The following is a 23,539-nucleotide window of genomic DNA, read 5'->3' as shown; positions in this document are numbered from 1 at the left end:
ACTACACTGACAGTGGTAGAGAATGAAAAGGACCTGGGGGTAATTGTGCAGGCAGATATGGTTCTCTGAGCAGTGCAGATGGGCTGCAAGAGTAGCTCATGGTGTCTTGTCAATGATATACAGGAATTTTTCTAGCAGGGATAAGGAGGTGATTATCCCCTTGTCTATGGCAATGGTCAGGACACACCTTGAGTATTGTATACAGGTCTGGAGGCCTCATTTTAAGAAGAATGAAGAGCTGTTGGAACGAGTACAAAGAAGGGCAACAAGATTAGTGAATGGAACAAAGGGTTGCTCTTACAAAGAAAGGCTTAAGTTTTGCAAATTACAGTGTCTGGAGACTAGGCACCTGCGAGGTGATCTGATTGAGGTGTATAAAGCCTTGAATGGTTTGAGCAGGCTCAATGCTGATGGGATTCTTCCTCTTGCTCAGAATAATCACCTGAGAGGGCATAAATTTAAATTGAGGAAAGACGGTTGTAGGATACATGTGCGGAAGTTTGCCTTTAGCCAGCGGGTGGTTGATTGCTGGAACAAACTTCCATCTGTTGTTGTAGAAGTTGATAGCTTAAATAGATTCAGGGCAGAACTTGACAAACATTTGGAGCGAGTGGATGGATGAAATAAAGGTGGGTTTTTTTTTGTTTTTTTTTGGCTAATGCTATATAAGTTTGCTTTCTTGCATTATGTGCCTTTGCTAATGTAGATGCAAAATACTCATTCAGTTTGCCAGCTACTTCAGGAGAATCATCAACAATTGAACCATCGATATCAAGTGGATCAATCTGATTCATTCCCTTCCTTCTAGAGTTTACTTAAGTAAAGAAGTCTTTTACTGTTTTTCTTTGTATCCTTTGCTAAAGATTTCTCATAATCTGCCTTTGCTTGCCTAGCCTCCTTTGTGACTTGATTATATACTATCTTATATCTACCATAGGCATCTGTGTCTCATGATAATTTATATGCATCCCATGCAATTTTCTTCTCTGCCACGAGTCTCATTAGTTCATCTGACATCCATTTAGGCCTAAATCTTGAACAGTTTTCTTAGTTGGTATGAAAAGCCTAGTAGCTTCCAAGATTAATACCTTAAATTAATACCTTGATTAATACCTCAACATCATCAGTGGTCTCACTGTATAGAATTTAAAAACTGTCTGAGACAACTCTAGTCACCTTTATGAAAGCAAAAACCCTTCCCTTTAACCCTGATGGTAGTTATATGTTTGAGTAAATCCCACATCAGTACACTGTGATCACTGCTACCTAGTAGTTCCTTTATCTGCAGATTCTTAATGCATGAATAATCACTGCTGATTCAGATCAAGAGTATTACTCCCTCTTCTTGCCTCTTGAATGTGCTGCTGCAGAAAACAATCATCCGATAAATCCACAAAAGTCTTGCTCGTGTGCAAGTGACCAACAAAAAGTTTCCAGTCTATATCTGGGAAGTTAAAATCCCCCATTATAAGACAATCTGATTTACTGGCCCACTCTATTTCTCGGTACAGTTGTTTCATGGTTGACAAGCCCAGATATAATAGTGCTTGCTCTATATTTTTCTTGTGGAAATGCCTTAAATCCACTATCTACTGAAGAACGAGGACCAGTCAAAGCAGATTGAACATAGTCCATATATCACTTGAAACCTTAAGAAGAGTGATACAAATCATAGTTGTTCATGTGTGTCAATGCTTACATCAAAATGGTAGTTGTGTAAAAGGAATTGTTTACCAGGCCTAAGACTTTTAATAGGATATAATATTCTCAGGAGGTTTTTGATGATATTTGTATATTCCTGCTGTTAAATTGCTATTTCTATGTTATATGTAAATGTGTCAAATATTTTTCATCTCTACATGTATGTTCAATTATTGCAACATTCATTCTATATTAGTTAGTTATATTTTGATATCAGGTGACCACACACTCAAGCAACTCAACATCCTTCCTAAAATGAGGCCTCCAGACATGTACATAGTACTCCAGGCATAGCCTGATCATTGCTTTATACAAAGGGATAATTACCTCCTTTTCCCTGATAGCAAAATTCCTGTATATCATTGACAAAACCCCATGACCTGCTCTTTCAGCCTGTCTGCATTGCTCAGAAAACTTCATATCTGACTGCACCAGGTCAGATATGAAGATCACTTACCCCAGGTCATTTTCATTTTCTACCACCATAAGTGTAGTACCACACAGTTGGTACATTCCTCTGGGGTTACTTCTACCCATATGCAGTACTTTGCATTTGTCAATGTTAAACTTCAATTGCCACTTCTCAGCCCATCTATCCATTCTAGATCCTGTTGCAGTAGCACACTGTCATTACTGTCATTAACAACTCTGCCAACCTTTGTATCATCTGCAAACTTCAACACTAAGCCTGATATACCTTCATCAATATCATTGATAAATATTACAAAACAACAGTGGGCCCAACACCGAACCCTGTGGGACTCCACTTATAACATTAGTCCATGAAGAGCAGCGTCCATTGATTACCACTCTGTCTTCTCCCACTCAACCACCCTTTTATCCATTGTAGCAACTTACCCTTAATACCATACTGCTCCAATTTGTAGAGTAGTCTTGCATGCGTAACAGTGGCAAAAGCTTTCCTGAAATCCGAGTACATAATATCAAAATTATTTTTTGCATCCAATTCCACATCATAGTATCCAATGAAATTTGTCAGCAAGACTCCCTTATGAAACCCATGCTATGTCTGAATTATTGCTGCAGTATTGTCTATATGATCTTGCAATGCATCTTTAACCAGTGACTGTTATTTTACCCCGAACAGAAGTTAAACTAACTGGTCTGTAATTACTCTTGTCACCCTTCGATCCCCCTTTGTGAATTAGGGATACATTTCACATCTCCAGTTCATGGGGACTTTCCCTGAGTCCAAGGATGCTCTCATAATTATGGCTAAGGGTTTGCTTAGTTCCTTTTCCGCCTCCTTTAATATAACTGGATACATCCCATCCATCCAAGGTGCCTCTCTTTTGTTTAACTTCAACAATTTCTCCTCTACTTTGCTCTAGGTTATTACAAAATCATTAAGCACCCTGTTACAGTTCGATAAACCTCTGGGATTTTCCCTCCTTAATAACTGCTCATGTGTGAATGTAGATGGAAAATACTCATTCAGTTTGTTTGCTGTTTGTGCAGGATCATCAACAGCGTAACCATCGATATGAAGTGGACGAATTTGATTCATCACCTTCCTTTTAGAGTTTATATAAGTAAAGAAATCCTTGCTGTTTTTCTTAGCATCCTTTGCCAAAGATTTCTCGTAATCTGCCCTAGCTTGTGTAATGTCCTTTGTGACTTGATTACAGACTAGCTTATATCTGCCATAGGCTTCTGTGTCGCCTGATAATTTATATACATCCCATGCATTTTTCTTCTCTGCCAGTAGTCTCATTAGTTCATTTGACAACCATTTAGGCCTAAATGGTTGTCAAATGAACCTTGAATAATATTTCTTATTTCTTGAACAATATATTGGGCAAACTAATAGAATATTGTTCAAAAGAATTAAAGAATCGCATATGTCATATTTATAGATGTAAATACAACATAGTCCACTGCTTAATAACATAATCAGATCCTGTATTCCACACATGGTGCAAGGATCACCAATTTTAATAGGATTTCAAGAATATCTCTGTTCTAATCATTGACAGGTATAGTAAATTTAGAATACAAAGAATCCTTCATTATTGGCATAACCAATGATATTAAGCGAAACATTAACTACATGCATATTTTCAAGAGTAGAGTATTAGAAGAGAGAAAAAAAAAAACAAAAATAGAAACCATAATAATCACATCTCAAAAAAAAGAACCCCTACCATCTCCCAGGGCCTGACTTGTGGATATATGGGCCCTAGGCAAAAGTATTTTTGGCGCTCCTGTAAAAATGTTTATTATGAAATGACATTTAATGTTTTTGTATTAATAATAATGATGATAAATGGATAGGTTTTGGTGCTATTTTGTGAAGTCATGGCACATTCAAAGGCAAATATATGGGTTCGCATTTGATTGTCATGTATAATTTTGGGATCACGGGTAGGAAAAAGTTGGGACCCCTGGGCTAAAGCCCAATAATGTCACTGGTGTATACAAGCTGTATACACTAGTGGTGTATTCACACACAACTAGCAATAACTCAGTTCATGCACTTATCTACACTCCAGTGGACTCATCAATTGCTAAAGCAAAATTGTGCAAAATGAATATGAAAGTAACTCCAAAAGTTTCCAGAGGAAGGCGTTTTGTGCAGCCATAATCGCTGAGGAAGAACAGTTTGTGTCTCCTTATCTGTAGTTTTAAGATTCTCACAGTGGAAGAGGGCACTATGGTAGAATTTTGTGTTTTTTGAGTTGTAAACAAAAAATTTTATTTTATGATTCGAGTTTACTGGGCCCCATGATCTTATGGGCCCTGGGCAATTGCTTTGTTTGTCTAGGGATAAGATTGGCCCTGCCATCCCTCTCTAATGCAATCTTGAATTCACACATACACACTTAAGATGTCTACAGAGATTAGCCATCAAACAGATGTCTAATCCTACAACATCTAAACTCCTATTCTCTCTGAATATCCTCGTCCTCAGGTAAAAACTATAATTGGTCCCGGGAGATCTTAACTGCATTACTTGTCCTAACCAGCAGTTTGAATTCACTCATTTTATTGACGACACTTATAGACAATTAAGACTTAGTGTTCTTGTATAGTTAACTATCCTTACACACCTCTTGAAGTTATTTAAGCTTGTTAATACCTTTCGTGTTTGGGGTTTTCATAAAAAAGAAAAAAAAGTGAGAGACAAATACCATTGTGCACAGTTCTGTCTAAAGTTGCTGATATATTTTTGAATTTTAAAGTATCACCTGAATTGGTGAATGCACTATAAATTTAAAAACTACTGACCTCTCATGAGTTGGTGGATGGCCTCTATTGAGTACAGCAAATACAGCCCACTTCTAGAGGTTAAAGATGCACCCAACACCCATTGTGTTTAAATGGAAGTTTTATTTTGCTATACTGCTTTCCTATTCACCTAGAGAAGATACAATACTCACAATTTAGTTTTCCTTTACTAAGAGAAGCCAGTAGCTTCAAAACAGCTGTCCAGCAGTGTCTTAGATTATTAAATGTATAGTGAATTTACTTGTTCAAGTGATGCTATACAATTTAAAAAAGATATTAGCAACTTAAGCAGAATTGTGGGATGATGATATTTGAGCTTCATAATAATACATTAATTTCAGTATACATTGACTGTTTTGTAGAGCCCCCTCCCCCCCTAGCCTTCAAATAATAAATATAAAAACACTTATGGGCACTGTTTATCTTTACATTCTTTCACCTGATAATAACAAAATTGCAGGTAAATAAATAATTTAAATTATTTACAAAAATGTTTGATTGTTTAGAGTTTCCCACTAAATATAAAAAGTGTTAACAATGGACAAGGATCCTTAAATCCATCAAGTTTGAATAGAATACCACCAAACTAAATTAGTACAGATTTTGGAGTTTTTTTGTTGTCTGAATTGCTAAGAAATCCTATATGTGATCTGTTTTATGAAGCAGGTTTAACCCATTATATTTTATGATATAAATGCCAGGAAAAAAGTTGATTGATTGCCTTTCATCTTTTTTCCTCCTTATTTTTGAGAAGCTGTATAATAGCTGTCGTTTCTATGATCAAAAATGACAAATCAAATTTTAAATTTATATACTAAATTTCCAGTATGACTCTTTCTTTTTTTTTTTTACTTTTTTTTTCCAGATTTGTTATGGTATATTATATGGGATAAGTCCAAAGTCCTTAGCAGATCAAATGAACGTAGATGAAAATGAAGCAAATAATTTTATGGAGACATTTAAAAATGCATATCCAGGTTAGTAAAACTGCTGCTTTGGATTCAAAATATTTGTGTGCATGCTTATACTAGTTTTTAATAGTAACTAACAAGTGAATTGTTAGCATAGTGAGCCTAGTGAATTGTCAGCATAGTGAGCCTAGTGAATTGTTAGCAATTGTTAACTCACAAACGGTTCTCTTTTATTTAACTATTTCTGGTCTTCCTTAATCCATACACACCCACATACTTTTTTTTTTTATTTATAACACAAATAAGTATGCAAAATTTTGATGAGGCCCACTTGTGGAGAAGCTGTGTGTGAATATGGCATTATTTACTGGAAAAAAATAATAATAATTTTGCAAAACTGAATATGAAGAATTTTTTTTTCCCCCTCTCCTCAAAAGTTCAGGGAAAAAACTTTAGCTGTATATCACTTAATATGTAGCTAATGTGTTTGGGGTACACACACACACACACACACACACACACACACACACACACACACACACACACACACACACACACACACACACACACACACACACACACACACACACACACACAGAGTAAAACCTCTAGTAGCAGCCGCCTCTATAAGTGATCTAAATTTGAAAATCAGTTTAAAAAGTTACCATATTCATAAGGGATGAGGGTGAGGAAGCTGTTAACTATTGTTTCTTTTACTATTGACTGTCTTATTGTTACTAAGTTATTGGATGGCCACCTTGTTCGCATTGCTTTGTAAACAATTGGAGGTCTTGTAAATTGCAGCATGAATAGAAATGTCAGCTCATGACCTGAATTTCACCCATTTCTGGAGTCTCATTACTGGATTAGTAAGACCATGAAAACCTAAACAACCCAGTGACAAGATATACAGATGTAACATCCAAAATTCAGCAACCTCAGGACTGAATATTGCTGGTTTTTAGATAATTATCTAACCAAACATGAAATGTCAAAATTTATTTATTTATTTACATCCTTCTCACCCCATGGGTGAGAAGGATGGTAAGAAAGCTGAGCATGACATAGAATCAATACAAAGCACTGTTTGTATTAAAATATATACAAAATTAGGATTAATGAAACAGAGTAAAAAGCAAGTTCTTATGCATACCTAGATCGGTTAAGCAAATCAGTGTGATGATTATTTAATACGCGAAGGAAATGGAACAGAGGACAAGCAAGTAAATGTTGAGTATGAGAGACAGGAAGTAAGAAATTTATTTTTATAACAAGAATGCAAGCAGGGTATAGTAAAAGGTATTTGTTTGAGAAGAGATGTCAATAACAGAGTATATAATATTGTAAACAAGGAGGTGTCATCTGGAGCGAAGGTGGACGATACTGAAACAATGGCAAAGTACTTTGTGGTTTCGACAGTGAAAGACAAGGTGATTTTGAAAGCATGGGAGTTTAATGAATGTGATTTGAATTCACTGAAGTCTATGAGAAAGATATTCCTGTTGTGGAGAAAATACACTGAGTGATCACTGAATTATGACCACCCCTATGAAAATTGAATGCGACCCGTTGACCACGTGAGGTACGAGAGTGCGCAGTTAGTTGACCTACGCAGCATAGATAAGGTGCCAGTGGTTCAGCAGGTAGTAAAATTCCGAGTGTGATGGGTAAAAGGAAGGATTTGTCAGACTTTGATAAAGGACAGATTGTGGGAGCTCGACGAGCTGGTGCCTTGATTTCCCAAACAGCTGAATTGGTGGGGTGTTCGAGAGCCGCCGTTGTTAAAGTATACCAGGACTGGCATCAAAATAGTCAAACAATGACCCGATGGCAAAACTGCAAAAGTCAGGGAACGGTTGATATTAGAGTTGAGAGCTGGGTCCGAAGACTCACACAGGTGAACAGGCATAGCACTGTTGAATAGTTGACTACCCAATACAACGTGGGCCAACCCAGAACAATATCTGGCATGCATGCATTGCATGCTCACACCAGCAGACGATCCCTATGGCATCCTCTTTTAACCAAGGTTCATCTGCATAAAAGATTTGCCTTGTGCAAAGAGCATGCAAGTTGGACATTAGAAGACTGGAAGGTGTGCTGGTCAGATGAGTCACTTTATTTACTCCACACCGTGGATGGTTGTGTACAGATTTGGCATCAACAGCGAGGCTTTTCATCCATTATGCGTGGTATCAAAAGTGCAGGCCAGTGGAGGCAGTTGTATGGTGTGGGGCATATTTCACTGGCAGGAACTTGGACCTCTGGTGCATGTGGAACAATGTATCAGTGGTCTCCACTATCATCAACTGCTTGCTGACTGTGTACACCCCACTATGTTACACTTTTTCCCACATGACGATGGTGTCTTCCAAGATGACAATGTGCCAAGCCATCGGGCACTTGATGTGCAGGAATGGTTTGAGGAACACAGTTCTGACTTCCAGCATATCGATTGGCCTCCAAACTCCCCTGATATCAATCCCATAGAGCACTTGAGGGACACTATGGAAAGGCATGTCAGGCGTCTGGATACACCAATCACCTCCATACTGCATTGCTAGTCGCATTACACACAGCTTGGTTGGCCATACCTCCCGAACGCTTCCAACATCGTGTTGAATCAATGCCACGTCGGATAGCTGCTGTACTGAGGGCAAAAGGAGGACCTACGAAGTATTAGATAGGTGGTCATAATTCAGTGATCACTCAGTGTATATCATCACAATAATCAAGCACAGGAAGTAGCTTGTAGAGAAAAATTATAATTTTGTCACTCTTAAAAGTCAAGGATGAATACTTCATTAAACCGAGAAGATTGGAAGCTTCAGATATCATGTGATTGATATGGCATAATTTAGTATAATAGAGTGACATAATTTACATTATAGTGGGTTTAAAAGCAAGTTATTTTTATTCAGTCAGAGTGAAAGGGCCTCAAGATGGATTGGAGTTCGTCACTGTCAGTTGAAGAATAGATAACTTTGTAAAGTTTAAGATCATCTGCATTACATTGCTACTCAACATTAACAGACTAAAATGCAGTTGACAGATAATTAATGCAAGTGATAAATAAAAGGGGGACCTGAGGGTGACCCTTGAGGAACACCTTGTGAAACTGTAAATAGATATTGAAACAGGAATAGTTAACGGTAAAATTCAAACAAGGATAAAAGGCGAATACAGCAGCGGCATCTCTATTTACTTTTTATTAACTACATTATTTTATTTCATCAAAATATTCTTTAATAATGCCAACTGACTAAGTATACAGAAGTGAAATAACATAAAAATAGAAAACTTGTTAAAAAACTGTTGGATTAAAATAAAATGAAATTGGGATAACAGTAAGATAAAAATAAAGTAAAAAGCAAACTACCTTTTGTCAGCCACAAAATTTTAGCGATGCCACAATAAATAAATAGACTAACAAAGCAGGATGGGATAATTCTTACATTTTATTATATCATCTCCTATCCCTCTGGGTTATTTATCTTCAAAAATGAGGTTGATGCATAGGCCCAAGTTATGTTTAAAGCAAATAGGGTTAATGGAAATGTATAGTGATTCCAGCCAACAGTGATATACAGTTTATGGGCATAATCTATCACTTAAACTTGAATTGGAATGTCTCTCAGTTTAACCTACATAGGCAGAGCAGTCTACACAATAAACCATTCTGTCCTGAATGAAAAGCGGGAATGGTGATTTCACCTGTGAGATCACTGACAAGATATTATGGGCCAGAAGTCAGATGCACTTGACACCTTTCTCTTGCAGAATCTGTGCAATAATACAGGACGGCTTGGGCAGGATGGGATAAATGGCATCACTAACAGCCTGAAACAAGGGCAGGAGGAATGAACTATGCTTGTCCAGTATACTTTCTCGGGAAAGGCACATTTTCAGAGAATGTTTTATACAATTGATCTCTTTTTGTCTAGATATGGCTGTACTTAGTAAAACCAAGCATTAGCATTTGGATGCCTTGTGGGCATATTCATCGGCTGTGGCAAAGTGTGAATTGTTTTGGCCTCCTATACAGAGGCTTCACTTAAAGGTACACGTGCTTGACTACTACACACAAGAATAATAGAAAAGAATCTACCTCCTACTCCAATCTAAACTGAATGTTAGGTTCAAACCCATTGACATATGCTAAAGTCTGATCCTCATGGCCGGCCCTAATTAGGGCAAACACCAGGAAGACAGAGGGACAAGGTTTTATCTTTCTGCCTTGTGCCTCTTGCAGCAAGCCATCAAGCAAATTCTATTCTGAAAGTTTTTTTTTCCATCACAATGCCAACAATATAGCTTACTTCTTTCTCATTTTATAAAGGTGTAAAGATTTAACTAATATATCATTTTCACAGCAAATAAATACACATAATGACAGCCCTAACTGCATTAATGATAGTCACAAGTCATTGAAGACCACTGAGAGATGAGTACAGAGATACATCACGAATGTCACATAAGTTGATTGATGATAATGATCTGATCACAGCATAATATTTCATGGAAAATTTTAACCTTCTTGTTAAATTGCGGACTTTGTTTGGAAGCCAGCAGAATTTCTATTGTGAGGAATACAATAGCATGTTTACTTAAAGCAGTTGAAAGTACTGGTCACTAAAAAGAAATGCATAAGTGCTAAACTACCAATGGAGTTTTTGAAAGCATATTTTTAAATATATGTGAATTTAATTTAATATAATTGAATTGGGAGACCACTTTCAGCGCTATCAAAGAACCAGTTTTGTAACAAATTGAAATAGCCCACTTAAAAAAAAATCTGCATTTCAAACAGCCAGATTTCAGGCATTCCTGTATTCACAATATGTGAGATGTTGCAGTAGGTAAAACAAAGTCAAGTAAATTTAAGGCAAAAGTCTTGCACGGTGATAGATATGATAGATAGACTAGTGGCGCCTCCGTAGCCAGGTGGGCAGGAGTGGCAGTGCATAGCACATGCTTCTTGATTAGACCGGGGTTCGAGCCCGTGACTACCAAATACGGAAGATGCGGAAAGGTCGGAATAACCATCGTATATCCCCGGAGCAATATGGCTTTAGTTGCTAATTCTCCTAAAAACCAAATAACAAGATAGACTGGTGCCTTTGTAACATACAATTTGTCTTCCATTTTGTGTTGGAAACCTGCATGTTGGAGCACTTCTCAATAGTTTCTTGTAAAATTACCTCTCAAGCTTTACTTAAGCATCAAATGGCACAAATATTGAAAACAGCTGTTAATAAATCTAAACTCAGTTTTGACCAGGTTAAGAGAGAAGAAAATCAAATTTGGTACCTGAGACTTTTCACAGACATTCCTCTAAACTTTGCTACCTGTAGTCCAAAATGCTGATGGAACTTGATATTCAAGTCCCAGTTGTCAAGTGTCCCAAATTTTGGTGAAGGTCCGTCATTCTGCAACAACCAAATTCCCTAATTGCACTTTCATGATGGTGGAACTGTTAGTAACCCTGAACATACCCCCATGTGAATAGTCTAAAACAGTGGTTCCCGCAGTGGGTTTACCTGAGGGGGCGGCAAAGAAGCAAGGGGGCAGCAGGGAGGGATTTGAGGCTGGACTATTCAAGTGTGTTGATCGCTTATTTACTTATTTTACCTACCGATGAAAGGTCAACAAGCCTTGAAATGGTGCCGTCTGGGTGATGGTGCCCACCAAGAATAAGTAACAGTAGTCTTCTCTATTAGTGAAGCGTTACTTATTTGAGGTAGTGCAATATATGGTAACTCATTGTGAAGGATGATCACAATATGAGATACAATTAAAACGATACCCTTACACTACAATTGTAGTTTCGTTTAAGAACTATCTATGGTGTATCTACACCTATATTTAATAGTATAATTTTAAGCTCTTATAGTATTATGCCTTGTTGCATTTATATTTATTATATTAATACTATATAGCAGCATTTCCCAAACTTTTTTAGTCACGGAACACTTTTCATCTCACAACATATTCACGAAACACAAGTTTAGCGGGATCCAAAGAACTATTTCGTAATATTTTATTACATATGACGTAGTGTGCATCAGGGGCATCTTTATTTCCAACACATGTAAAACTGAAATTCAAATAACTGTCATTATACTTTCGTTTTGGTCTTTTATTAGTTGGTTCCTGTTTTTTCACTTCAGGTTTCTGGGGAACAAAACGCTGCGATTTTTCATCCTCACTTTGAAGTGTGACAATATTGTGTTCATTTTCATCGACCACAGTTGCACTACTACAAGTGCTTTGCTTCTCGTTTTAAAGTTTTTTTTTCAACCACAAATCCATGGTCATTTATTTTAATAATAATATTTTGAAATACTAATAATTATCAAAAAAAAATTTATACAAGGAAGTGAATTTAGTTATGATATCGGTTCACTTCCTCCTCTCCTTCAACCCTTGTACTCGAGGCTAAATCGCGTACGAATGGCATACTTGCCATACTAAATCACTACATTGCTACCTTTTTGTAGGTGTCATTACCTCTATGCAAAGCCTGGAAAATTAAAGTGTTCCGTAGTCTATTTGATTCTGCGGTCTATGCCAGTATATTAATAACCAAAAAAAAATTATGTTAAATATTATCTTATCTTAACTTCCTTTGCGGATTAAGCGATCTGCCTGTTCCGATCTCAAAGAGGTCTGCATATCTTTCCTTCGGTCTTCCTCTGTCTCTTTTTCCTTTTGCTCTATATGTGTAAGCTAATTTAGGGAATCTATTATCTTCCATTATTTCTGCATGTTCTTTCTATCTTTGTCTATATTCTATAATTTTTTCATTAATTGAGTAAATATTTAATTCCTTTCTAATATTTACGTTTGGTATTTTATCTAATTTTGTATATCCTTTAACATATCTTAAAAATTTCATTTCTGCAGCTTGTATTCTATTAATGTCTCTTTGTTTCGGTATCCATGTTTCAGAACCATAAAGAAGTGTTGGTATTGCCATTACTTTGTAAAATTTCAATTGTGTTTCTTTCCTTGTTTTCTTAGCCGGAGTTCTTTTTATTGATCCACATATATTTTGAAATTTCGCCAATTTCTGGTTCATGTCTTCTTCGACATCATATATTATATCACATCCTAGATATTTAAAATGTTTTACTTATTCTAATATTTTATTGTCTATAACTATTTTTGTTCTCACCGTATTTTTCCCCTTAAAAGCCACTGTTCTGATTTTCATTGTTGATATTTTAACTTTATATTCTTCTGTTATTTGTTTAATTTAAATACTGCTCTTTGTAAATTATCTTCACTATCTTGAATAATTACTTGATCATCTGCAAATAACAGTCTATTATTCCTATTCTTTGTATTTAAATATATACCTGTATTAATTTCTTCTTTCCATTTACATATCATATCCTCGATAAATATGTTAAACAACGTTTTGTTGTTTGACAAGCTACGTCCCTGTCTAACTCCTTGATTTATTATACTTTCTTCTGTTAATTTATTACCTGTATCTATTACTATTTTTGTTCCTTGATATAAACTCTGTATTATTTTTGTAAGATGCTTTGGGTATCCTTTATTACTCAATATGTCCCATAGTTTTTGTCTGTTTACTCAATCAAATGCTTTTTCATAATCTATAAATGCTAAATTAAATTCTTTTAAATTTTCTATTATTTGTTTTAACATAAATATATTATCTGTACATGATCTTCCTTTTCTGAATCCTGCCTGTTCTTCTATTAATATTTCATCAGAGATAATTTTAATTCTATTATTTATTATTTTGCTATACATTTTACGTACTGTATTTAGTATACTAATCCCTCTATAATTCTTTGTATCATTTCTATTTCCTATTTTTAAATATTGAAATAATTTTTGCTATCTTCTGTTCTTCTGGTATTTTATATTGTTCCCAACATTTATTAAATAAATTTAGTATCCTGTCTTTTAAAAAACTTCCTCCATACTTGATCAGTTCTGCATTTATACCATCCATTCCTACTGCTTTCCTATTTTTTGTAGCTTTCAATGCCTTTTCCAATTCTTCCTCCGTTATCAGATCTATGTCACTAACTGGGTTAAATATTATAATGTTACAAAAGTGGTGTATGCTAAAAATATGCAAAATTTATTTATTTTATTTTTTTAATTATTTAAGATTTTTCGCGGAACACTTGTTCACATCTCACAGTCTGAGAAATGCTGCTATATAGAAAAGTAATAGAGAAAGAAAGGTTTAAACAATTTCATGATGCATGCAACTGAAGTAAAACCGATTTTGAAGCATTTGAAACATGTCCGTGTGTACACCTTAGTTGTCTTTAGTTAAATGTGCAACTAGACTGTTAGAACAGTGGTAGCTTTTGACACCTCTTTTTAAAGTGGTTAGAAGTGAGCGCTGAGCACTTTTCAAGGTTACTAAATTAGAAAGTATGACACATGATCACTACTGAGTGCTATTGACTCATATACAAATCCATTTTATGATCCAAAAGAACTTTTGGAAGAAGACAAACTAATGAATTCTCCAAGTAAAATATCTAAATCACAAACTTCACAGAAGTTTGTGATTAGAATTTAAACTTGTTCAGGCCGAACAAGTTTAAATTCTAGGCATGTTATCCTCATTCATGCAGGAAGTCTGGTTAGTCTGTTGTTCCTCTTGAATTTAGCAGTTTACTTGTTTCTTTTAAATGCTGTGCTTTGAAAATTCCAACGTATCTTACATTTGTGTCTTGAGATTTTTACTCCAATATATGTTGAAAAAAGTGCAAATTAATTAATCCAACAATTTTTAAATGTTACACTTCTATTTTGGATGTTTATTACATTGCAGACTAAACAAGAAGGATGATTCTGACTTAGCCTTAGGCATTTCTTCTGCCAAAGTCATGAAGAGTGAAACAGGAGAAGATTCTGTTGTTCATTGAGGAAGTATTTTATTGCTGCATGTGACTACTTAATGCATAATTTCCCAATAAAAAATTATTTTACTATAAATGCCAAAGTAGTACAAATTTCATAAATTGGCAGTGCACTTTCAAATATGAACTTTTTTGTGGATAGGTTTTCAGTACTGCTTGGTGTCATTAAAGATAAAGAAATAGAAGTAACAGGTTTTGCATCCGTTGCTTCTTCTATTTCTAGTGCTGTCAGTTACGGTATGAGATCCTGCCGTACATCATTATGAAAGAAGAAAGAATTGATGTTCAGTGGGTTTTTGTTGTTTGGGAAACTGAGAAGTGCACAAGGAAGCTTGAAAGATAACAAATTATTGAAGTCATCCTTGACATTTTATCAATTCCTCACATCAGTGCTGAGTGTGAGAGAATATGTAGCCTGCTGAAAAAAACAAAAGCTGAGTTTGTATCTTCCCTTTCTTGGAAGAACTTTAGCAATGCTCTTGAGGATAGCGCGATTGTTATGAACAAAACTTTGATTCAATATTTCTGAAGAGACTAAAATTTGCGACTGTTTTTCTTGAAGCAGTCAAAATCAGTTGATGTCTAACAGAAAATCCAAAGAGAAATCCTAAGTAAGATAATGTTTCAAAGCATATCTTGGTAAACATTTCTGCATCATTTTATTATAAAATTAGTATATTGTTTCCTCTTGCTTACAATTACCTGATCATTAAATTTTTGAGTCAAAAGTAGGCAGCTGTGCACACTACATTTTACTTTCCAGTTTGAGAAAGTAAACCTGTGCATAGCTGCCTACTACTGGGACAAAGAATACTTAATTAGCTTCAATATTTCTGAAACTCAGTCCTGTCTTATTTTTTGCAAAAAAAGAGTGCTGCTCCTATGCTGTTCATTGATGGTACTGGGATTTCTAGACAAGGTTATATTTCTCTATTAGAGATTACCCCGACTTCTAATATCTCTTACAGAGTCTCTCCACTCTGTCTCACAGTTGTTTGATTTCTGATGTATGCTTTTCCTCTAGATACAGTCAGTTCTGCTATAACGTGCATTTTAGTAATGCGAATTTGCTCCAATGCAACTTATACATATTATAGAACAATGTGAGTATAACGCAATTTTTACGTTCGCTCTTGCACGATTTCGTCTGCGATTAACACTGGGTGAACACAAAACCTGGCACCAAGCTGAATGTAGTGAGCTGCACAGCAATACATACAAGTTTACGAAGCTTAGAAAATGTCAAATGTGTGAGAGCTGTATTTCCTATTTACTGTAGCTGTATTGGTCGGAGAGACACTGTATTCACAAGATAACAGGTGATATGTGGCAGATTCGTGTTTTCGGGAGTTCACATTTTTCTGTTTGAACAGAAATTTCGTGAGGCGAGATAGTGCAAGCAGAGGAGATCACTACCATAAAACAATTTGCAGTTCCCAGTTTATTGGGCTTTTCTGTTAGTGCTACTTCACATCTGCTATTACCCAGTCGACCAGCACTAAAGCACTGCTGAGCAGAATCTGGAAAATGAAGTGAAAATATACATCATACCCTTCATTGTTCTGAATGAATGTGTTATTGCAGATCCAACTGCAATAGCCAATGCTCTTTGGGAGATCTTTTCTACTATGTCTTCAACATTTTCTTACTCCCCCAGAATTCCTGGTCCTGAAAGTCAAAAATGAAAAACATCCAATTAACTTCAGATCTATGGATTCCCTTCCTTATAACAGGCCTTTTACCATAGAAGAATTAAAAACAGCTCTAACTCTTATGAAGGCAAGTTATGAAGGCTGTTGGACTAGATCTTATCCATTATGAAATGATTAAATATCTAACAACAAAATCCATGGACTACCTGCTCTTTCTGTATAATCTTCCTAGAGGAGCAGTTTCCAGATTCCTGGCATAAGATAATTATTCTCGCCTTTCCCAAGCCAGGATGCAAAACAAGAACACTTGGTGTCTATATTTTTTGATATGGAGAAAGTGTATGACACAACTTTGAGATTTGGCATCTTAAAAGACTTGCATAACCTCAGTCTGAGAGGGCATCTACCTGTTTTTATTAAAAAATGTTTGGCCAATTTGTCTTTCCAAGTTTGTGTAAAATCCTCACTCTCTCCCTTTTGCCAAATGGAGTGGGTAGTTCAAGGATCAGTACTAAGTGTGACACTTTTCAGCATCAAAGTAAATGCCATCATAGAACACCTTCCTCCTGTTGTAAACAGTACTCTCTACGTTGATGACTTTAGCATATTTTCTCAGACATGCTACTTGAGGGTTATTAAAAGACAACTGCAACAAGCTCTTGATTGCCTTAATTCTTGGACACTTGCTAATGGATTCAGATTCTCACCACAAAAGACCGTTTGCATACATTTTTGTCATAAACATAATCTTCATCCTAAGCCTGAATTGAAGCTTAGACAAAATACAATTCCAGTAGAGATAGATACAAAATTCTTGGTACTTGCATTTGATAAAAAGTTGACCTTTCTCAAACATATCCGTCAACCCTGTACAAAGTGCACAAGAGGTTTGAACATTCTCTGTGCTCTCTCCTCTACATCTTGGGGTGCAGACCGATGCACCTTACTACTCATCTACCAAGTATTTATGTGATCTAAACTTGAATATGGGTCCCAGTATTCGTATTGCTGCTGGAGCATTTCAAACATCTGTCCATAGCTTGTACATAGAAGCAAATGAACCACCATTATCGCTCCAACGTAAGCAGTTGTCTCTAAAGTATGCTTTAAAACTAAAATTCCTACCAGACCATCCTACATGGACATTCTTTTTTCAGCCACATTAAGAAAATTTGTACAACACTTCAGATGCCAATCGTCCCTTCAGTACCCATGTCCAAGAGCTACTCGGAGAACTTAACATCACTTTAGACAAGATTGCCCAACCACCAAAGCAACACCTTCCACCCTGGCATGCTCAAATACCAGCATGTGATGTTTCCCTTACGAACTGTGTAAAGTCTAATATTTCTTCATCTGTCTACCTGCAGCTCTATTTTTTTGCACACCAAGCTGAACTTTCTGACTTGCCAGTTTACACAGATGGCTTGAAGTCGGAATCATATGTAGGGTTTTTTTTTTTTTTTTTTTTATTAGTTGTTGGCGCATCGGCTTCTGTGGCCATAATGCACCTCCCAAAGTTTTTGCATTTTCTACTCTAATCCAAGCCCGAGGCGGGATTCAAACCCACGACCTTTGGGTTGCCAGGCAGGCACTTTACCCATCCGGCTAGCCCAGTCAGCATATGTAGGGTCTGCTGCCATCTTCTCAGACTACAATATCTAAGCAGGTTCTCCCTGAATGCAGTATATTCACTGCTGAGCTGCATGCTATAGAGTTAGCCTTGGACCTCACGAGTAATTGCCAGCACCGACGCCTCACTATATATATATTCTGATTCGTGATGAGTTTGGAGTGCACTTGTAATTTAATACAATGTGTACATTGCTAACTTGTTTCTGTTATACCAGCACAAGGTCTGCAGAATTGCATATAAATATCAATTATGCGTATACACTGTAGTTATGTTAAATTTATACCTTCTTTTTTCCTACACACGGCCATTTCTTTATCATTAAATTTTTCTGATAAATATTATTCTTGCAAATTGAGATTTAAATTATAATTACTGGTATCACTGTATCCTAACTAGTTATTTAATTTTTGTTATAGTTCTCAAAAATTACTTGCTGCATGTAATCACTACTTGTCGTAAAGAGGGCTACGTCCAAACTTTGGCGGGGCGCCGGCGATATCTACCAGCAATATTAAGCACCAACATTTCTTCCCGAAATCAGGCTGAGAGACAGGCTGTTAACACAACAGTACAGGGTTCGGCAGCAGATGTGTTCAAGGTAGCCATGAATCAAGTTGATAAGAATTTACAGGTATCATTCCCTGATACCAGAATACCTCACAGAATCAAGATTAACTGCGGTAAACTTGCATTTCTTTATTGAATTTCTTTGGGTTGTCATACATTATTTTTAGCAGAAAAGAAAACAAAATAAATGAAGAAATTAAATGGAGTAGATTACAGTTTATTTTCTAATTTAATGGAAAGTTGATGCTATTTCCTTACCAGTTCACATTCAAATTCAAGTTAAAATAAATCTTAGTAATTATTGATACTTACATATCTGAACTCGCAAAAAAATTAATAAGAAACATTTGTGTAACATGAAATTAGTTTTTTATTTTCCATAATTTTATCTCTGCTTGCTTTTGTCTAGTTCTGTAGCATCCAGATAATCATAATCTTTTCTATCACATAGAAGATATTTTCACTGTCTCATTCTGACATTGCCTATATTTTGAGGGTATAATTTTTTGAAGGCCAGCTACTAGATCCTCTGCTAGGGTAAACATAGTGATAATGCTCTAGGTGGCATCTTGGTCACCTAGTAATCTCATTACCTCTGTTCTGTCCATCTTGGTTTCTCTGGTTGGAAATTGCATAAATTCTATTACTTGCTCAGATTGTGTCGCTGATTTCATTTTTGTGGGGTTGAAAATTTTTTTTCCACCATGAGCTCCTCTTTAAATTTTGGTTCTCCAACAAATGTGCCATAAAATAAGAATTGACAATACCACAGCTTGCTTGCATCTTAATCTCCAATTCTATGTTCTGCCTGCACAATATTTTTAAAAGTTATAACTATGTGAAGGTAGATGAAACTGGAAAAGTTGCAAAGTTCACAACAGTTGTAAACAAGTTATTAATAAATGAAAATTCAATTTTGAAAAGATGAAGGGTATGAACTATAAAAGCTCAGATATACAGGGATAATAATTATATAATCTAGGGTGGTCACAAACAGTAGATGGAAAGCCGACCGGGCTAGCCGAGTGGGTAAAGTACCTGCCCGGCAACCCAAAGGTCGCGGGTTCGATTCCCGCCTCGGGCTTGGATCAAAGTACTGCAAAAACCTTGGGAGGTGCAATATGGCCACAGAAGCCGATGCGCCAACAACTACCAAATCAAAAAAAAAAAAAAAAAAAAAAAAAAGTAGATGGAATATTAAGATTTTTAAAATATATATATGTATAGGCTAACACAGAATTAAGTGGTTTACTACTTTTTGAGTACAGTTTTTAACATTTTTTACTGAACATTTTACTGAACATTTTTAACATTAAAAAGGTTTTTACTGGCCTTATTCCAAAAATTTTGTAATGAAAAACCATTATGCGAAAAGCGTTGTGGAAGCGACGTCATCTTCAGCTTCCGGCAGAAGCAAATTATTATAACTTGTATGATGGCAACAATAATTTATCTTATACTGGACCAAATTTAATGAAATTTTGCATGAAGTGTCATCTTAGCTTTATACTAGAGGAAAAACTTTCAAACCTCTGAAAATTGCAGTAGTTTGTCCAGGATAGTGGAAAATATGAGCATGTGATCAAGGAAATTTTCTCATATAATAAGTGGGATAATGTATAGCATATCATTGGAAAGCTAAGGAATTTAGAAACAGAAATATTAAGATTTTAAGATACAAAAAAGCTTTTGGAAACTGGAAAATGTGTTAATTCGAAAGCACATCTGGTTTCAAGTCACCTGGTGTTTTCAGATTGAATGTAATTTTTTTCTTTACAATTAAACTCTGAGGCCTGGAAAAGAGTTCTGCACATTTATGAAAATGTACTTCAACTTAGATATGTCATCAGATCTTTTGATAAATACTACATGAAATGGAACAACTATAGATGGTGTATTTAGTCGTGAACTAAATCTCTTCAATATAAAAATTATATACATTGTTATATTATTATCCATGAATTTTATTAATATCTGAAAATTAAAATATTTTTAATGCTTGCCGATGATTCTTAAATGTAAAACACGTTAAATATGCTAGCGGCAGGACACAGTGTACCTGGTACAGAATTTTTTTTTTTTTTTTTATGTGCATAAATTGTGTGTTCTGGTTGATTTTCCTGTTTCACTGGACAAAAAACCCCTAGTTTTCGAGGATGGAGACATTATCCATGCCTGAGGCCTACTAACTCATCCATGGAGTAACAGTTCCTTGAGAGTTGACACAATTCGAACCTATATCTTTTCCACCTAATGTGGGTGAGGACTGGTTATAACCACTGGTCTGCCCACACAGACAAGTTTATAGATTAGGGGAGAGGAAGTAAAGGATGTTCAAGATGAGAAAGGCTTGGGGATTGTGGAAGTGAAACACATCAAGGTAAATATGCAGATTGAGTAGGTGACAAGGAGGATAGAAATTGAGAATAGGATAGAGTGAAGGAGGTAATTATCCTTCTCTACAGGACGATGGTGCGGCCTTGAGATGTGGCCCCCAGGTCTATAGACCGCATCTAAAGAAAAATATAAAATTTGTGGAGAAAGTACAAAGAAGAGCAACTACATTGGTGAAGAGCACCGAGCATTAGCCTATGAGGAACAGCTTACAAGATATAGTCTACAAATCTTCCACGTAGCACAAATTTTGTCAATTAGCAGTGCAACATTTCCAAATTTCAAATTTTTTGTGGACAAGTTTGCAATACTTCTTGGCGCAATTAAATATAAAGAAATAGATGAAGCAACAGATGTTTTTCAGAACCAGTTCTATCAGTGTTAGTGTGAGAACCTACCAGAAATCATTATTAAAGATGAAAGAAATGATGCACAGTGATCCTTGGTTGGGGAACTGAGAAATGCACAAAGAAGCTTGAAATATAACAAACTATCACAAATCATGTTTGCCATGTGTATTTTCTGAAATATAAAATGTGTATGTGGTCAGTGAAATTTAATTTCTAGTACAGTGTGGACTTTAGAAAAATCTCTTGCTTTTTTTTCCAAAAAAACCTCTTTTCGTTTTTTTTTTTTTTTTTTTTGTGATGAACTTTTTTTTTTAATTTGAAAAAAAAAATTGTTTTTTACACCTAATCATCTACTTTATTTGAAAGTTAGAAATTGATAGCTGTGTAAACGTGTTACACAGTTAATGAATTGCATGAATTGACAGCAGCAGGAGAATTGAATCTAGCAAAGTGGATATCATCTATGAAGATACAGAGCTCAACTTTTCTTTCAAATAGTTTCTTCTATTATGAGTATTGATTCTGTGATTTGAATGGAACTATTAACCAACACTGCAGTAACGCATGATAACATAATTATTATAGTGAGCTCTTATCTAATTTTATTGCAGATCTATGCATACGTGTTCCTGACTTGCCTGTGGTGTCCTTGGCTATTGATCAGTTATTTTTATCCTCATATATTATAATTACTGTTTGTTTTCTTGTCTATTAACCATTCCTGGTATGCTCTTGTTACTCCTTAGGACCATCACTGCTCCTAAGGTGATACTGGAACTTGCTCTTCAGTAACTGTTTTGATGATTCCACATTTAAAGTCAGTTGGGTAACATTGTTCACCCATTTTGTCATTGCAATCTGTTGTAAATGATTGTAGTTGGCTCATGTACACAGCTATACATTTGGTTTTCTTGATTGGGAGTAGTGTTCCTTATAAATTGTCATGTGTTTTAGCCTAAGTGGATGTACTGTGTGTAATTTTCAGCATGAAATGTTTCTTACTTTCTTTCTTGCAGCAAAGAAATGTGGCACAGATCGAATTTGTAAATCAAGAACTGGAGGGTACATAGTTCTTCAGTTACATGATGAATTAATCTGTGAGGTTGCAGAAGGCGATTTAGAAGAAGTTGTACAGATTGTAAAGAAAAATATGGAAGAATGTGTAAAACTAGATGTAAAATTGCCTGTAAAACTTAAAACTGGTAAAACTTGGTCAACACTTAAAGAAATTAAATTATAATAATATATTTAAAGATATTATTTATAGGATAAATTCACAATTATTTTACAAATTGTGATTATTTTACAAATTGCATTATTGACTTTAAAATAATTAGGAAATGAAATGGATATATTGATTAAAAGTATGACTTATTTATAGGTTTAAGTTATGATATTTGTAAATTAATAGACAAAAATGAAATCAGTTGTGTATATATGTGTATAGAGGGTGCTTTTAAAATTAGCATAAAATGAACTGTATACCAGATGTTTATCTCTGTGGGAAGTTATACTGTTGAAAAAATATAAAATAAACCTCTGTAGCAAATGATATTATTAATGTAAAGCAAAAACATTACCAGGCTATGTGCAAATACTAAGTATGTTTATTGGAATGGTTACAAGAGAACAAGACAAGCACCCCACTACATGTATTTATCACAGTGTTGTTTTTAAACTCAACTGAGTTTGGCCTAAAAGGGTAACAAATAGTTAGAAATACAATTAAAAATTACAGTTTACAAAATAAAAATAAATAAATTTAAAACATGCAATTACAATTCAAAATAAAAAAGTGCATAACAAGTTAAAGTAAGGAGGAATTACAAAATGCAGTAGTTGCAAAGGTATAATGCAAAGGAGTTGAAGTTAAAAGACTACAATAATGTCAATGCAGAATAAAATATTGTATAGGAAGTTAAAGCAAGGATGCATTACAAAAAGTGTAGTAATTACAGAAGTATAATACAAAAGTGCAATACAGAAGGAGGGGGGAAGGAAAGTGAAATATAGAAGCAGAGAAGAGAACTCTGCCATTCAGTCAAAGTTCTAATATACATAAGTCATAGATTATATATGAAAGGCCAGGGAAGTGTGACATAAATCCCAACATATTCAGATCTAACAAAGGTACCAAAAAGAGTTGATAAAAAATTAAATT

General features: G+C 35.3%; 1 protein-coding gene across 1 annotated transcript in view; it reads left to right on the top strand.

Annotated features, from left to right (window-relative positions):
• Window positions 1–22,618, top strand: part of PolQ (DNA polymerase theta) — a 277,127-nt gene extending 254,509 nt beyond the window's left edge. The window contains exons 21-23 of the mRNA XM_090380240.1: window positions 5,816–5,927; window positions 18,484–18,747; window positions 22,395–22,618. Of these exons, the coding sequence (XP_090236366.1) occupies window positions 5,816–5,927; window positions 18,484–18,747; window positions 22,395–22,618 (600 nt within the window). The remainder of the gene's footprint in view (window positions 1–5,815; window positions 5,928–18,483; window positions 18,748–22,394) is intronic.
• The last annotated feature ends 921 nt before the right edge of the window (window positions 22,619–23,539 follow it).

The sequence above is a fragment of the Mastigoproctus giganteus genome, chromosome 8, assembly GCF_048544385.1.
Source record: "Mastigoproctus giganteus isolate SK-2022 chromosome 8, ASM4854438v1, whole genome shotgun sequence".
Taxonomy (NCBI): domain Eukaryota; kingdom Metazoa; phylum Arthropoda; class Arachnida; order Uropygi; family Thelyphonidae; genus Mastigoproctus; species Mastigoproctus giganteus.
This window is presented reverse-complemented; position numbering and strand designations above follow the sequence as displayed.